The sequence below is a fragment of the Poecilia formosa genome, unplaced genomic scaffold (assembly GCF_000485575.1).
Source record: "Poecilia formosa unplaced genomic scaffold, Poecilia_formosa-5.1.2 Scaffold537, whole genome shotgun sequence".
In the NCBI taxonomy this organism is placed as follows: Eukaryota; Metazoa; Chordata; class Actinopteri; order Cyprinodontiformes; family Poeciliidae; genus Poecilia; species Poecilia formosa.
The window spans coordinates 249,111-267,099 of NW_006800476.1; the positions used below are offsets into that span (position 1 = coordinate 249,111).

The 17,989-nt window shown below is 36.2% G+C and overlaps 3 protein-coding genes across 4 annotated transcripts in view; 2 read left to right on the forward strand and 1 right to left on the reverse strand.

The window, feature by feature from the left end:
- The window catches only part of LOC103129341 (uncharacterized), a 12,138-nt gene extending 10,954 nt beyond the window's left edge, over positions 1-1,184 (forward strand). The window contains exon 5 of the mRNA XM_007540393.2: positions 195-1,184. Coding sequence (XP_007540455.1) covers positions 195-244 — 50 coding nt within the window. The 3' untranslated portion in view covers positions 245-1,184. The remainder of the gene's footprint in view (positions 1-194) is intronic.
- Positions 1,185-9,563: 8,379 nt separating this feature from the next.
- LOC103129342 (ladderlectin-like) lies at positions 9,564-11,611 on the forward strand. The gene is made up of 8 exons (XM_007540395.2): positions 9,564-9,665; positions 9,755-9,848; positions 9,928-9,957; positions 10,068-10,091; positions 10,534-10,643; positions 10,727-10,861; positions 10,946-11,057; positions 11,250-11,611. The coding sequence occupies exons 2-8, from the start codon at positions 9,788-9,790 to the stop codon at positions 11,315-11,317; spliced, it is 540 nt and encodes a 179-aa protein (XP_007540457.1). The 5' UTR covers positions 9,564-9,665; positions 9,755-9,787; the 3' UTR covers positions 11,318-11,611.
- Positions 11,612-17,058: 5,447 nt separating this feature from the next.
- LOC103129343 (low affinity immunoglobulin gamma Fc region receptor II-like) overlaps positions 17,059-17,989 on the reverse strand; it is a 4,646-nt gene continuing 3,715 nt past the window's right edge. For both annotated transcript variants that reach the window (XM_016664997.1, XM_007540396.2), the window contains exon 5: positions 17,059-17,552. In XM_016664997.1, coding sequence (XP_016520483.1) covers positions 17,491-17,552 — 62 coding nt within the window. In that variant the 3' untranslated portion in view covers positions 17,059-17,490. The remainder of the gene's footprint in view (positions 17,553-17,989) is intronic.

Here is a 17,989-nt window from a genome sequence, read left to right on the forward strand (position 1 = left end):
GGTGACTTTAGTGGTAAAGGAGGTTTTAAAGAAGGCAAAAGACAAAATAAATGTAAATGTTAGTCAACTCTACCGCCCCCTGGTGGAGTTAATGGAAAGTAATGGGTAGTAATCATTTAACATGCTCCTCTCTTAATTATTGTTACATTTCAAAATGTCTATCATGTTAGTAATTGTTGTCCTTTTTCTTACAGCCAAGACTGATATGAAAAGGAGAATTGATGATCACGTTTTGTTGAACTGAAGACAAAGAAGACAAAAATATTGATCATCTGTTTATTGAAGCAAAATGAAAAATAAGACGAACAATATTAAAAATACAGACGAATGTGATTTATTCTCCCAGTCAAAACAGAGTATTAAAGTATTTTCATCTGATTTTATAGACTATAGATAATGGGAGTCTTTAAACATCTTGTTAGTTAAAAAATAGGAACTTTGGGACATTTAACCTCTTCAATAAACTTGACAATGAGCTCCAATATAAGCAACTAAACAGTTTACCTTCAGATGTGAACTTAACAGTTATTTATGTCATTCTGAAAAATGTAAATGCAAATATTTTAAGTTCTACAACCATACATGTGGAAATATTACAGAAGAATATTCCAGCTATACTTTACAGATATAGAAAGTTTTGTTCTGTCTTTGTTTGCAGATGTTCATGTTGCAGCTTAATGTAGCTTCCAGATTAGCTACACGAATACTTCAAACAAACATGTTCAAACTGATTTGATTAAAACAAAATATCTATAATCATTATTACATCTGTTAAAATCATGTATGTAGCAATCAGTTATTTTTCTTTTGATACGTATAGTACATGCACAACTGTAGAATAAGCTTTTGGTTGATTTTGTATTTTAAGAGCGGTACTCTTCACTCCTTATAGTCTCCTTATGAAGTAACTGATGTAACAAACTGAGCTGTTAACTGACTAGTAAGTGTAGCCTCTTTGTCACCTTCTTCACTGACACTTTTCTCTTTGCTACTGGCTTTGCTAAAGTCTGCAGTCAGTTAACAGATGAGCTGCTTATAATTCGCTAAATGCTTTTAGAAAACAGTGTTAGCTGAGTTTGGGCTGAAGCCTCAAGCAGCTACTTAATCTGCTTATGCCTTGGGCCGGCTCAGCATCCCTTTGCACTTATATTTTTAACAGTATTAAGAGATTATTTTGTAATTTGTTTTAGAATTTTATTATTTTTTGCTCAACTAAAATGTAAAAAAAAATAAATATAAAATGATGGTATTGAGATCTCGGGTTGTTTGTGTTTTTGTTTTGTTTCTGTGTTGATTAGTTTCTATACTTTGACTAGACCACCTTTGTTTCTGTTCTTTGCTTCAGTCTTAGTTTAATTCCCCAGTTATCCAGTAATTCTTTAGTTTTTGATACATTTGTGCCATTTTTTTCTTTTCTCTCTCCTCAGCATATAAACTAAATAATTTGTTGGTTTGTATAATATTTACTTCTAGCTGAACTGGCATGTGGAAATCAGCATAAGTGCAAACTTAGTTTGTTTTATTACATAATACTTTATGTGCACAATGTCATCTACAAAGTTCACATTTACTTTTCATCTAATATTAAATAAATGATAAATTATTACTACTTACATACATTTACACTTGTAGGAACAGTCAGTGCGATTTCACTGAACACATAAAAACAAATTAAACCTAATCCAAAGCAGACATGGTGACAGATCTANTGAAGCAAAATGAAAAATAAGACGAACAATATTAAAAATACAGACGAATGTGATTTATTCTCCCAGTCAAAACAGAGTATTAAAGTATTTTCATCTGATTTTATAGACTATAGATAATGGGAGTCTTTAAACATCTTGTTAGTTAAAAAATAGGAACTTTGGGACATTTAACCTCTTCAATAAACTTGACAATGAGCTCCAATATAAGCAACTAAACAGTTTACCTTCAGATGTGAACTTAACAGTTATTTATGTCATTCTGAAAAATGTAAATGCAAATATTTTAAGTTCTACAACCATACATGTGGAAATATTACAGAAGAATATTCCAGCTATACTTTACAGATATAGAAAGTTTTGTTCTGTCTTTGTTTGCAGATGTTCATGTTGCAGCTTAATGTAGCTTCCAGATTAGCTACACGAATACTTCAAACAAACATGTTCAAACTGATTTGATTAAAACAAAATATCTATAATCATTATTACATCTGTTAAAATCATGTATGTAGCAATCAGTTATTTTTCTTTTGATACGTATAGTACATGCACAACTGTAGAATAAGCTTTTGGTTGATTTTGTATTTTAAGAGCGGTACTCTTCACTCCTTATAGTCTCCTTATGAAGTAACTGATGTAACAAACTGAGCTGTTAACTGACTAGTAAGTGTAGCCTCTTTGTCACCTTCTTCACTGACACTTTTCTCTTTGCTACTGGCTTTGCTAGAGTCTGCAGTCAGTTAACAGATGAGCTGCTTATAATTCGCTAAATGCTTTTAGAAAACAGTGTTAGCTGAGTTTGGGCTGAACCTCAAGCAGCTACTTAATCTGCTTATGCCTTGGGCCGGCTCAGCATCCCTTTGCACTTATATTTTTAACAGTATTAAGAGATTATTTTGTAATTTGTTTTAGAATTTTATTATTTTTTGCTCAACTAAAATGTAAAAAAAAATAAATATAAAATGATGGTATTGAGATCTCGGGTTGTTTGTGTTTTTGTTTTGTTTCTGTGTTGATTAGTTTCTATACTTTGACTAGACCACCTTTGTTTCTGTTCTTTGCTTCAGTCTTAGTTTAATTCCCCAGTTATCCAGTAATTCTTTAGTTTTTGATACATTTGTGCCATTTTTTTCTTTTCTCTCTCCTCAGCATATAAACTAAATAATTTGTTGGTTTGTATAATATTTACTTCTAGCTGAACTGGCATGTGGAAATCAGCATAAGTGCAAACTTAGTTTGTTTTATTACATAATACTTTATGTGCACAATGTCATCTACAAAGTTCACATTTACTTTTCATCTAATATTAAATAAATGATAAATTATTACTACTTACATACATTTACACTTGTAGGAACAGTTGGACTGATTTCTCTGAACACATAAAAACAAATTAAACCTAATCCAAAGCAGACATGGTGACAGATCTAATCTCTAAACTTTATCAGAGACTTTCTGGTTGAATGGATATGATGCATAACATGTTGACAAAATGCCAGCAGGTGTGAAAGCTCTTCTTCCAGTTGTTTAAGTAAAGCTTAGTTTATCTGCAGTAATCTCAAAGTATTTAACAGTGTTTTGATTTGACTAAGTGGATAATAGTGAGGCTTAAAGGCAGCAATATAGATGAAAGAGAACTAATATTAAATAAACTTTAACAAACAAAGCATAAAATGTAACACTTCTTAAACACTAAAGCCCTTAAATCCTGGGATATAAGTACTGGAAGAAGGCAGGACTGTTCATGTACAACTCAGGAACAACTTCTTACTTTTATTTACATGCCCGTGTCTCGTGCCCTGTGGCTCAGGCAGACGTCTAACGTCTGTGGGCATGTAAATAAATACAGGTTACATTTTAATCAAATTGAAAAATGGCTCTATTTTTCAGTCAAGTTGCTATTTCAAGCATTATTACAGTGGGTGAGGTTTACTCACAAACATGATTAAACTCAGAAATTGTAAGATACATAAAGAAAACCAAACGTATTTTCATAATCGAGTACTTGCTGAAACATTAGTAGGCCATTATAAATGTATCAATGAGGAGTTTGTTCTGCTTAAAGTGAAAGTATTTGTGACAGGAGCCTTTGTTTTACTTGTCAAAATGCCAAAGGGTGAGCCGCAGGTTTGAGATCCTGTTTCAGCCTGCAGTGTGCAGAGATTCAACGTTGATACAACCAGTAAAACTGAAAGGGTAGCTTGTTTTTCCGTCAGCTGCATAAGTTCCTGTTGAAACACGACCCAGAAACAACCTCAAACTCAACCACATTCCAGCTAAATATGTAAAACAGGTCAAATGTGTTTTCTGTTTGTGTGCTCAGTGGTAGGGCTCATTAAACCTTTATGACCTTTGACCCCATGTAATCTTTGCATCAACACCAGATCAGTCCTTCACTTTTTGAAGCGCTAACCTGATAGGATACTTACCAACCGAAGTGAAACTGCAGAGATGTCTGGTTACAGAAAGATCCCAGATCACAACATGAGGCTGGAAACATGAACAGAGATTTTACTGCCAAACAAGAAACTCCAGCAGAAACATGAAGAAACTCCAGTTTTAATTTCAATACATTTATTCAGCGCTGCACCATTTCTCAAAATTCATTCAGTGTTAAATATTTTATGTTCTTTTTATTTTTAATAAAGTAAATACAAATATAAAGTAAATACAAATATTTAATATCAAATAAGAAAAAAAAAATAATTGTTGCATTTTCTTAAAATACTGTAATTTATTTTTTTTCCTGTTGATGGAAACGGTTCCATCACAACACGAGTCAAAGGTCAAATATCCAACAGCTCTTGTCATAATTCTCAGCACAAATGTCTCTTTTTTACAATCTGATCAATTCAGTTCAGTTGTAATTAATTAATCATCTCAGGCTACTTTTGATAAAAGCAGTTCATGTTAATTCTACTAATATTCATTCGGTCAGTAATCCTACTAAATCCTACCACACTCTGGACTTGTGGCTGATGGCTGCTAATAGTTATGGAGCATCACATGATAAGATGTGACTTATATATAAAATAATTACTGACTGGTTTACATCATTAAACACATCATTAAATTCCTACATGAATTAGGTGATAAACTGTTGATATTTAATTGGTGGATCTGGACCCCAACACTCCCTGTGACCCGGTGTTAAAGTCTTCACTTTTCTCTGAGGAGAGTCAGAGCATCATCCAGCTGCAGCCTACAGAACAGCTCACTCAGAGCATCTCAGCTGGATTCACTCAGAGGAGATGTGCCTGGGTCCATCAACCTTTATCCGGTCGCTCCTCCCCTCTGCCCTCTGTGGGTTAGCCGACTAGCTGCCTGAGCTAAACTAAATCTCTCAGATTACATCCCTTAACGGTGTGATGTGAGGGATCTCCTCTCGTTCAAACTTGTTTCCTAAGTTTGCCCAGGTTAGGTTTTTGCGTCTTGAGTTTCAAGTCACAGGAAAGGTATTTATATACTCTATTGTTTTGCTAAGCTATCGGTAAGTACGCCTTGTATGGGTTAAGTCATATTAACACCATGATTAATTACACCTATTGGAGAACCTTATAGTGAGTCACACAGAAGGAATGTCCACCACACGACTGTCTTTATGTTCGTTTAATATGGGTTATATTATACAGCACTTAGCAGAAAATAGATGCAAACATTAAATCAAAGAGACAACTATATAATGAAATCAACCTCAATCCAACATCTCTCACCCTAATCTCTATCACTGCCTGCACTGGGAGAACAATTTGTGAGACGGAGAACTGAACCACGAGCTCCAGCTTAGTCTGTTGGTATGGGATCAGTCCTGGTACAGGGAGGGGGTCCCGGTTCCCAGGACGAGCTGAGGCCCAGGGCCAACCTTTAGGATGCCAAAGTGAGTCTTAATCCAAAGATGCAGGGATTGGCTCGTGGGTAATTTCCTTATGTGCATACAGGAGCTCTGCCCACAGCTCAGAGGACCCATCTGCGTAGATCCAAAGCATCGTTGAACCGTCTCGGTGACAGAGCAATCCAAGATGCTCAAAGGTCACTCTCATGTCCTTTTTCTATTGGCTGTCTGCTTGAATACATGATCTCTGTTCCACATTTGCTTTGGAGACATTATGTCATGTCTTCTTGTCCCAGGGCTGCTCGTGGGTCACACTCCGTCCTTTAGCCTGCAAACTTTCCTTCCCTTCAGCAGTTTCAGCTCCTCTTCTGGGCCGGTCATCCGTTCATCTTTGCTCTCCCCGTGTTTCCATTCAGCTCGCTCCAGTCTCACCGCCCTTTTTTCCCCAGATGCTTCTCCAGCATCACCTCCCCCTTCTGAACTCTTAATCTTTGCTCTAAGGTCAACTGCTGTTGTCAGCACTTCAAGCTCAGGTTACACCCAACAAAGTTACTCATTACAACATTTACCATTCTCGTATGTCAAAGTTTAATCACAATACCCCAACATCCTTACTGATTCCACATCTCAAAGTCATTTGTTTCAGAATACTGGTTGCATATATCAAGAACTTCATTAAGGTTTAAATCATCAGTATAATATGTATTTTTAAGTCAACAACATTAATTTCCCCAGAACTCTGACAGATCTTAGTAGACCTCATGAGAGGAAGGCCAACTCCGACTCCAGGTTTGAAGGATTTCATTGGTTTAGGAGCCAGTCAGGCTCTCATTGAGCTTCACCAGCAGGTTTTAAGAGTTCTTCATGTTTTTACCATCAACCATCACCAAGTTAAAGGTAACCACGTCCCTGATTAACCCAGAGGATCAATGTTCGACCAAACCTGCCTGCTTGATGGAATCTTGAAACAAACACAATTTTCTCATAATGAAGGTTTTTCTTCCACTTAGATGATAAAATATTTACAACTTATCTGATGTCCAACTGAGCAGAATGACATGATCAAGGGATTAATGGCTAAGATTTCTGATCAATCTAATCTTCAGATGTTCAATATCCTGCTGCCACCTAGTGGTCAAATACTGCAAGTAATCTTTGAAACTACAAAGACTTTCTTTCTTTCCTTCTTTCTTTGTTTCTTTCTTTCTTAAACAGGAAAAAGATGTTTAATGTTTCAAGTTTAACATTATAAAATGACATTAAGGTTGTGTTTTACTTAAACATGTACAGTTCATGAATACTTAAACAATGAAATAATTTGCTTGTTTCAGTCAAATTAAAGTGTTTATAGAATCATCTTAAAATATTTGTTTCAAAAAGGTAGTATTACATTTGTATATATCTATCTATTGATATACAATTATATTAGTAAATAGATATATGATATGTATTTATTAATATCTAGTTACCCATTTTTAATATGTTGAGTGATAGGTCACCTTCTGCAACTTCTGCATTTTTATGCTGACTCATTCATATAATGTGTCATTATGTGGGACAAAATAATGACACTTTGATTACAGGCTTGATTTTAATCCTTGTGGCTGTTAAATAAACCACAAGCATATATAAAAGTAACAGTAAAACCATAAACAATAATAATAATAAAATAACTGTCAGACTACTCACCACTACTCTCTAGTACTCCACTAAGTGGAAGTACAAAGTGTAGTAAGTTAAACTGGTCCAAGCAGTGAACTCTGAGGTACTCCATGTCCAGCTGTGGTTTGTGAGGAAATAATTTACTCAAACTGTAATTTGTCAAATATAAATATAAACTAAACCTTCCTGGTGTTTGATCCCTACAGCACAAAGCATAAAGAGATTATTGTGATCTACTGGATCAAAACCAGTAAGTCTGTTCTGGACAGACACAAAGATCCAACAGAACCAGTACCGTCCATTATCTTGGCTCAGAGTATCATTGCTGTTTTCATGCTCTGAACCAAACAAAAACTCTTACAGTATTGATACAGTATTGATCAATACTGTATCAGTACAGTCAGAATAATCAATACATTTGGCTTCAATGGGTTGGTTCAGTTTGCAACTTCATATTTTTGAAAGCCTGAATAAAAAATTACTGAAATGTGGAATTTATGGTTTTTGAATTTATAAACTAAACATGCATGTTTAGAAACCACATGGTGTAGCTTCTACACCATGTGGTTTCTAAGATCTACACTGTAGATCTTAGTAAGAATGACTCATGAAAACCCTCAGCAGGTGAAGAAACACCAAACGAACGTCTGAACTCAGTCCGATTTTTATCTCTGTTATTTTAACTTATTTTTTCTCTGCTTATCAAGAAAACATAGCAAACTACTTTTATAGTTTAATTATGTTTTGGTTGTTTCTTATTGGGTTGCAGAGTAGAGTTGTTATCAACAAGAAGGCCGTTCTCCACAGTATTTGTTCTCTATGCTATGGAGAACAAATAATATTTAATATTAATTAAATAAATTAATGTTTATTTAATTCATATTAAATAAATATTATTTCTTTCATATTTTAAAGAAATATTTTTAAAATAAATATTTCTTTAAATAGTATTTAAATATTTAAAGAAATATTTTTATTTCTTTAAATATAAAGAAATATAATATAAAGCACCTGACTTCCTTCCACAGTCCAAAATATGAATGTGTTAGGTAAATTGTATTATTATCAACTATTTGTTATACTGTTTTATATGTTCTTAGTTTATGTACTCTTATTTGGTTTAGTAATATCTTTTAAGAAATATGTCTGTATTGTTAATCACTCTGGTTTGCTGTCTCAGAGGGCCTCTTCTGAAGAAGAGCAGTGACAGCAGCTCTTCACAGAACGCCCTGCTTTGACCTCTTAGATAGCTATAAAACCATCGCCGTGAAGATGTACAACTTGTCCTGTTTGATCCTGGGTCAGGAACTGGATAAGCTAGTGTTAGATGGATTGTGTTGTTAGTTAGTGATAATCTTGGCGCTGTGACTGTGTGATGAAGTGTTTTTCCCCCTCCCTTTAGAGTTACAGCGCTCTCTGTGATTAGGGATCCTAAAGACAATAAAAAGAGAGGGGCAGGCAAATGTGCTTCAGAGCAGCAGGAGATTTGTAACTGAAAGCACATCTCTGTCTGTTCTCCTCGCGAGTATTAAGAATCTAACTTTCTCTTGTCTTTCCTGTGTTATTTGAATAGGTGTCAACTCTGGCAAAATGTTAGGTCAATTAGCTAATCTACTTGAAACTGTCTTTATATGTGTGTGTGCATGGAGGATTTATGACCTGTGTGTGTCTGTGTTTCCCTGTGATGGACTGGCAACCTTTCCAGCCTGTACTTACCTCTTTTTGCCTCCCGTATGTGATTAGTGAGACATTAGTGAGATAATTATCAAAGAAAATTTTATGACTGACAAAGACAACCTGAGTAAATCCAGTATGGAGTTTTCAAATGATCAGTTATTAAAGGACAAAGCTATCCATGCTAACCTCGGTCTGTGTAAAAACAGCAGCTGCTCCCTGAAGCTAATTACTGGTTGTGCCGCCTGGTTCCCAGCAAAATGTTTCACAGTGGAGATGGTGTGTTTGTGGTGATGTCCAGTGTTTGGTGTCGGCCAAACATTACATCTTGTCTGGTGACCAAAAGGACAATTTTTCTGTTCTAAACGGAAAAGATAAACAGATGTTGCTTAGAGGATAAATCACTCTGATTACAATCGGAAACTAAGGTTGGCAGCCTGAGCTTTAATTAAGCACAGATACAAACAAATCAACAGTGAACAACCAGTAGCATCAAAGTATCGGCCTCAGTCGCTACACCTTCAGTTAATGTTGTAACACCATTGATGAAACCCTTCTTGCTGCAACTGTCACAGCCATGACAGCACAAAGATAAGTTGTGGTTTTGGTGGATGGTGAAGGATGAGGCAAGGCATGAACCAGATCTGATCAGGTGCAGTTCTGTGGAATTTCTTTCCATTTCTTCATGTTGTGGTTGACGGTGAGATTAGAGGCTCTATAAGTATCCAGTGATTCTGCAGTGAAGACTAAAGGTGCTACCTGGGCTAAGAAGACAGATCGTACTTCATCAGGTTTGCCAATAAAATTTCTGTTTATTTTTTTATCACCATTGTTTGTTTGAATTTTATTAACATGTTTGCTTTATTTTCACTTTCTTTAGTTTTCCAATTTGCATCATCTCATCGTCTCCATCATGAAGTTGTTGGCTGTGTTCCTCCTTGTTTTCTCCATGGTGGCTCTGGCCAGTGGTGACCGTGAGTATTTTAAATATAAAGAAATCATAAAGTGACTAAAACAGAGAAACATATTAACTCCTGCATACAATATTTACAGCTGTCCCTGATGGTGGCTCTCCTGGTGACGGTCAGTTTATGTCATTGGTTTTTATTTCCTCAGCCTGAGTGGTTGGAACATGAACTGTAATCCATAAAGTGACTAAAAAACAAACTAACTCCTGTTTAAAATGCCCACAGCTGCCCCCAGTGATGCTGATGAAGGTTAGTGGTTTATTTTATTTTTTTAGCCCTAACTCTAATCCACAATAAGCAGAGCAGGACGATAAAGTAAGTTTACATGATTGCTGTGTGTAGGTAGTTTGACCAATTCGACTTTACTTGAGAATAATTTTTATGGAAAACATTTTTTTCTTTCCACTAAATGTTCAACAATAAGAATTTGACTTCACTAAAGTCAAATGACAAATGTGGAAGGAAATGTTTGAATTAGATGAAAACTGTTAAAATAAAACCTGGTGACCTTGTTTCCTCTGTTTTTCTTGTTCGTACACAAGTGTCACTTGGTTATTTCTTGACATTGAAGGAGTGATCTTCAATAATGTTGAATCATTTTGATGTTCTAATATGTGACAAATATGGTAATTTTTGTAGTAATTAATGCCACATATCCCTCCTGATCTGATCTGCATTTGTTTGCCATCAGATCAAGTTGATTTGCTCCAGAGATCTAATTCTTGTCCCGCTGGCTGGACTCAGATCAACAGTCGCTGCTTTCAGTATGTCCTAAAACCCATGAGTTGGGCTCGAGCCGAGGTGATTTCCAACAACACTGTGCTGTTATTTTCTTTTGTTCTTTGCTGAAGAAGCCCAGCTACTTCTAATTGTTGTGTCTGTAGAGAAACTGTCTGTCGATGGGAGCAAACCTCGGATCAGTTCAGGACCTGAACGAGTATCGTCAGATTCAGGCCATGATAGCTACAGCAAGTTACGAAGTCAAAACAGCCTGGATTGGAGGCACTGATGCACAGGAGGTGTTGTTGTCTGTACATTTTATTTGTTGTGTATTTTGTGAAACATTGAATTAAAGAAGTCGTCTGCTGTGTCTTGTCTTCCAGTTGAACATTTGGTTGTGGAGCGATGGAAGCCGCTTCACCTACACAGACTGGTGTTCAGGAGAGCCTAGCAATTATGAAGGCAAGCAGCACTGCATACAGATGAACTATTCAGGTAAAAGAAAATATCACAATATTTTGGTTGGTAAGATGACTCATGGGTAATTATAACTAATTTACTGTGCATGTGAACTTTTTAGTTGATCTGCATAAACATTTACTGACTTTACAGCAGGAGCTTATATTATTTTTCTTGTGGCAAAAGGGTTTTTATGATGTGATGTGTGACAGATTTTTTTGTTCATAGTTGAAAGGTGCTGGGATGACCTGAACTGTGCTGATCGTCTGCCTTCTGTCTGCGTCAAGAAACCCTGAAAACTGTGAGGTTCCCAAAGAGGCCTGATGTGTAAAACAGAACCAGTGGAGGATGAATGCTAGGAGTTTCTGTTTACCTGCCTTTCTGCAACTTTATAAAGATATTTCTGCATCTTTTCTTCATATAATTTCTCTCTTTAATGCAACCTAAGGAATGAAGCGACAAGCTAACAGCAGCTGGATTGTCTCTCTGTAATGAGATCAGACTGAATGAGTTATAATAAAGGATCATCTTAGCAAAACTTTCTTCTGTTCTTTGGCTTAGCAAGAATAAAACTTTGAGGAATCAAAACACGATGTGGTTTATTCTGTCTTTGTGTTGTTCTGTTTTCTGAAACATTTTCTGTTTTTTGAAGATCAGAATTCGTATCAATAATCAGCTTATTAAAGAAATTATTAATAATTCTCAACTTTCTTTAGTTGAATCAAAAATTATAAGTCAAACTAGTCAGTATTTCATAAACGAATAAATAACCTGATCACTTTGTCTGGGTCAATAGAACCCCAGCATCTTGTACTATTTTACCTTTGTATGGAAGCCCGGAAAGCCCAAATTAAAAAAGAAATTATCTCATGACATGGGTGTCAAACTCATTTTCATTTAGGACAATATCAAGATCATGAATGTCTTCAAAGTATTGGTTGTGGCAGAAAGAATTGATAAAAGTAAGTTTGCCTATAGACACAATGCATATCCATAGCTGCACTGCTGCAGTATAATTACTCTATGAAAAAAATTAAACCCGGAAATGTGGGTATTATTAATTTAGTGCAGTGCGCCACAGCAAAGGGAAAAATAACACAACCTTTGAAGAACAACTCAAAAATATTCATATTCTCTTTTGTTGTTCATGTGTTGGCTACACTAAACACAGACCCATTGTCATAGCAACCGACTGACAACAGCTTCACTAGTGTGTCAGGAATCAACACCAAAAAACGTTCAAACTTTTCCCATGCATGGAACAGAACATTCAGTTTGTCACAGTATTATGTTTTCAGGCTTGATACATAAAACTCTATTATGTTTCAAGCCACACAGGCTGTTGATGAGCCTGTCAGAGAGTTGCCTTTGTTTTTAACAGAACCGAATACACCAAACCCCACAGCACATCAACATGTTCAACATGTTAAGGCTGTCAAAGTCAAGCTAGCATAACCAACCTACTTCCCACTCCCTTTTTTTATTAAAACCTTTTCCTGACCTGTGAAATGTGATACTCTTTGACTTTTTATCTAGTTATTGTAGTGAGTCCCTTTTTCTTTTATATGTCAGACGTACATGTGACTTTCAACATCAACGTGCCTTTGGATCTGGGACTTTCTCACCAACCATCAGCTGGTGGTTCTCAGTGCAGGGACACCACAGGGCTGTGTGCTTGGTCCGGTTCTTTGTACACTGTTCACCAATGACTGTGCAGCCATCCACTCCTCTAACAGGGTTTGAAAGTTACCGCCGCAGTGGGTGTGATGTGGGCCGGCCTCTAGAAGCTGTCCAGTCTCTCTTTTTGTTATGCAGGTTTGGAGGTGGGAGCTCACTTTGCTGATTGGCTGTGGAGCAGCAGATGATGACAGTACCAATCAGATGCTGATAAGGCCCACCTACAAAAGACTCTGCCACCGTTCCTCCAGTGGGGCAGCTTTCATGCAGAGGCTTTGTACAGCTGACCACTTTGCTTCCTTGTTAGGCTTTTTGAAGAATATTTTGGGCAGATTTGAAGTACTTTGCTCTGCTGACCCACTTTGTTCTGTTAGAAGATTGTGTTTGAGGAGTTTGGTACTTCCTTAGTGTTCATTTTTTCTTTTGAGTGGTTTTGAGTTTAAATGAGCATGTTTGGTTATTTTTGGACCTTTAATTAAATTACACTTGACCTTCTTTAGCTTTGGGTTAAACCTTCTCATTTGGGTTAGGAAGGTTCTGAAACCTTCTTTTTGTAATAAACCATTTTAAATTCTACATTTTCTTTCTCTGGACTCATTTATGCCACCTGGACCTTGGGGTCATATCAGGACCTGATAATAATGATGAGACCTGTACAGAGAGGAGCTCCAGCACCTGACCCAGAGGTGTTCACTGAACCATCCAGTACTGCAGAAGGTCCTCTGTAGTACCAGGACGTCCTGAGTCATGTTCATTTATTGCTTTATTTATGGACTAGTGATTGTTTACGTTGATATCTTTCCCTAGCCTTTGAACTGAGTCATAAATGCTCTATGATTCATTAACCTGAGCTGAAGCAAAGTCTTTGATTTTTAAGGTGTAGTTTCTGAAATACTCTTGAGCTCTTTAATCTTCCTTAGATTTAAAACAAATTAATATCTGCTTACTAATGAGATAAAAATATTCAGAATTAAAGTAAATTTAGAAGAAAATGATAAGCAGCAGGAAAAATATCCAAAACTTTCTTTTTCCAGGCATTAAGCTAGAATGTGTGCATGATTTTCAACCTTTGGTGTGTTTTACTGTGGAAATAAAAAAATTAGATATAAAGTGTGGTGCAGAAAAGGCTCTTTGCGACTGAAACCATTGCTGGACGTGCCTGTCAGGGTTTCATGGACGACAGAGACACCTAGTGGCAGACTGCGGTAGTAATTTTAAAAATGAACCACCAAAGTGAGATCCAAGCTCATTATCCCTAAATTACTCATAATTTAATAAAGTCAATAATTGTAGTTGAAAATATTCTTCTTGAAGATGAACTGCTTTACCAGAAATATTGAAGGAAACAAATGAAATTTATCAAATTACATCTTTCATGCTGGAATAAGTTGTGAAAATAAAAAAAGCTTAAAAAAAGAATAATAAAGTTACATTTCAAAAGCTTTTATCTAATGCAAGATTAAAGTATGTAATGCACTGCATTTTATCTCAAAGAGCACAACTCAGTATCTTTTATAAGAGTATGAGGGCATACTGATAAGAAATAATAAAATAAAATTACTATAGTCACAGAATAAAATTGAAATAATGAGAAAGTCGAAATAATACAAGAATAAAGTCATATTTCTAAGATAAAGTCATAATATTATGACTTTCTTCTTGTGATTTCATTATTTTTATTTATTTATACTCTGTCGTACCTTTACATCATTCCAGAAACCATGGAAACCGAAGCAACAGCTGGGATTGTTCTGGGCGTTTCTGTTTTTGTTGTCCTTGTTGCTGTCTTAATTGGTTCAATTGAGCTTTTCTCTTCATTTAAATTTAGATGGAATATTTGGAAACATGAATTGTTCTGTTTGGTTGCTGCTTTGCACTTAAACTGAGAAAAGCAGCGTACACCATCCATGATCTCCGTCACACAGATGGAGAACAAACGGGAAACAACCTAGAAATGACAACGTCTCTGAAGAGAAAGCACAACGTGAGCAAGTCTGAAGGTGCAAATCGTCCTCAATCCTCACCGATAACAGAGAGGCAGTTTGGAAGCATGAGCGACATCTCTGACCTGCGTCAGCCAGGAATGTCAAAAACTACAAGTTATGGAAAAACTCAGTCTTCCAGAGACAGTTGACTGAAATTTCTGTTCATTTTATCAATATCTCTTTGTCAGATAAGATAATAAACCCACATTTTGCAGATCTCTCATCTGGATTCTGCCTCTATATCAGTGGTTCCCAAACTTTAAACGCTCATGTTGCGTTTAAAGGTGGCTCGGTAAAACAGGTTACGTCATGTTAACAACGGATTAAACAGTTTTAACTGCTGATAAAAGTGACAGAGGACACAGATATGGGAAGTGTGGAAGCCTCTACTGTATCAAATTGACATAGGAATAACAGAGAGTTGGCCATTCTAAGGTAAAAACCCAGCGCATACAGTGTTCATGTGTTTATTTTTTGTTTTGTTTTGTTTTGTTTTTCCCATCCAGACGGCTTCCTGCGCACCCACCAACCCCCTGCAATGGCACGGCGCCCCCCCTAGGGGGCACCCCCTACAGTTTGGGAACCTCTGCTCTAGATCATCTGTTGGTTTGTTTTGTTTATCACCGATATTGACTTGACTGGAACAACTGATAAGAATTCTTTATAAACTAAAATGATGGTGAATGATTGTGCGAGCAGGTGTGACAAAAACAACTTTGACTTTTAACTCTCCCCTGTTGCTTAGTTTCTAACTTTTAGATGATGGTTTACAGTCATCTGGCATTACAGACTTAAAGAAAATACAGTTAAAAAAGAAAAACAAAGAAGATGAGAGAATTAAAGTGACCTTAAGTAAGTATCATAAGATGTAAGATAAAGCTAACTGCATCGATCTAAACTTACAAAAACAAGAATAAAGGTAGTTAGTGACTCAGTTTCAGAGGGATATTTGAATTATATTTGAATGAAGATGAGGGGGTCCGATGAAGGCAGATGATTTGTTGCAGACATTATGCTAATTATAAAACAAATTTATTTGCAATACAGTATTTACAGTAGTAGTATAAAAATATTTGTTTTTCTCCATATTTTACGCTGTCAGCAGATTTTGTGCCATCCATATTTATTTATGACACACATACATCTTTACAGTCATTTACAGTTATCTGTACACATGTTCAGTATTTTATTCCTGCATTTTAGCTTTTGCATCATCCTTACAACATCTGTTCCCTGTTAAGTAATTAGAGTAAAACTCATTTAATCATCAAAACTTTGTAACTTAAAACTGATTTCTAACAACAATAAAACAGGGAACACATGATGTCTTTTACGAATGTTAGTATATAATCAATAGATGACAATTTGAATACAGAAGAGAAAATACGGCTAGAGTCTAGAGTCAGTAGGTAAATACTTTTAAAAACATTTTCACACTAAAATACATTGGACAAACCCAAGCCTTGTTGTTGTGTGCAGAAACTGTAGGTGTTAACCATTAACCTGGATTGGGTTTTTAATCCAGTTTCTGACTTGTGGGCATAAAATGAGGACAGCATCCTTTTTTCTGAGAAACAACTTGTACATTGTTTTCAATAATCTAACCACAACTGACCTACTAAAGGATGAAAGACTAACTCAGGACATGAAAGGCAGTAAAATGTGTCTTAATAATACTTTTTATTAACAAATTGCATGTGGAGGAGGATAAGGCAACTTCAAAAACTGTTTACTGACAAGTTTGTATTTCTACCCAAATTAGGATTTTGTATTGGCTTTTGTTCATTTTATTAGCTGATTTACGCCTAATCTATTCATTTTACCTAACCGTAACTATTATCAGTATACAAGTAAGACTAACCTTTACCAAAACTTTATTCACAACTTAAATCTAAACCTAACCCTTACAAAGGGGTCCACCATGTTAAGATGAGGTTTGGTCCCCATAAGGCCCATCGGTCTTCAGAAGGTTGGTAAATGTCCCAGAAATGGTCCTAAACAGAAACTAAACATACATGCACACACACACACACACAAACACGCACGCACACACACACACAAACACGCACGCATGCACGCACGCACGCACGCACGCCGACATTTGCGTGGCTACTTTTGTGGGGACTTTCCATTGACTTCCATTCATTTTTATAGCCTAAACATTACCCTTACCATAATTCTATCCCTACCCATTACATACCTAACACTAACCCTAACCAAAACTAATTCACACCTTAGCCCTAAATTTAATCCCTGGTCCAAAAACAGCGTTTCCCCTTGTGGAGACCAGGCTTCGGTCCCCACAAGGAGCAATTGGTCCCCACAACGTAGTATGTGTCAGATTAACTGTCCCCACAAGGTATTACAAACACACACACACACACACGCACACACACACACACACACCCACACACACACACACACACACACACACAGCTTAAGTTGCTAGAAAAGTCCATCGAGAAAACACCCTCACCCCTCAGCAAAGGCCAGACACAAAGCTGATGACAGCGACTTTGCAGCTAAAACCACAAACACCTTTTTAAAGCAAACATGAGAGACATTTCCACTTCCTCTTCACAGTCACTAGAGTTATGCATTTTAAATCTGCTTCACTGTAAAACAAAACTCTAGATTTAAAAACAAAACCTTCCTCTCCTGTTGAAATTTGATCATAAAATAAATACATCCACTTGAGCACCAAAGAAATCAGGATTTTTTTTTTCTGGATGCAGGAAACATTTCTCTGAACTGATGTGGTCGGACGCACATCATCTTCTCTGAGGTCAGCGGCTTCTGGAGATTACTCACACAATCCTTTCCATGATAACATCAAGATTTTCCCTCTGGTCTGCATCTATCTGAGTAGCTGTAAAAAAAGAAAACAGATGGTAATTAGATCTACACGTTTTATGTTTTCAGCTCTATCACTTATTGTTTTGTTTGTAGGAATGTAGTTGATAAACAGGAAGATTTATATTTTAGAATATATTTGATGTCATTTAGCAACAACAAAAACCTGCTCAAGCTTTTAAAAGTAGATTTTGCATCATTTAATCTTAATAATCATCTTGTTCCTAAATATCCTATTAAGAAAAGCATATAGTTAGAAAGTATGCTCAAAATGTGCAAAAATGGTCAAAAAGGCTGTTTCTTTAGCAATAAACTGAAAAGTTATCTTCAAAGAAAGGTTCAGTGATTCAGAGCTGTGGTCGCTGCCTTACATCTTTACAAATCAGCCACTTCCTTCAAAGTGTGCCAACTCAAAAACACCACTATTACAAAACCAACCAGTGACATCACTAC

Excerpts from the sequence above, each read along its gene's own strand:
- LOC103129342 (XM_007540395.2), top strand. The coding sequence starts at position 9,788 with ATGAAGTTGTTGGCTGTGTTCCTCCTTGTTTTCTCCATGGTGGCTCTG. Across the intron at positions 10,092-10,533 it reads CCCCAGTGATGCTGATGAAG|ATCAAGTTGATTTGCTCCAG; the intron begins GTTAGTGGTTTA and ends GTTTGCCATCAG. Across the intron at positions 10,644-10,726 it reads TGAGTTGGGCTCGAGCCGAG|AGAAACTGTCTGTCGATGGG; the intron begins GTGATTTCCAAC and ends TTGTGTCTGTAG.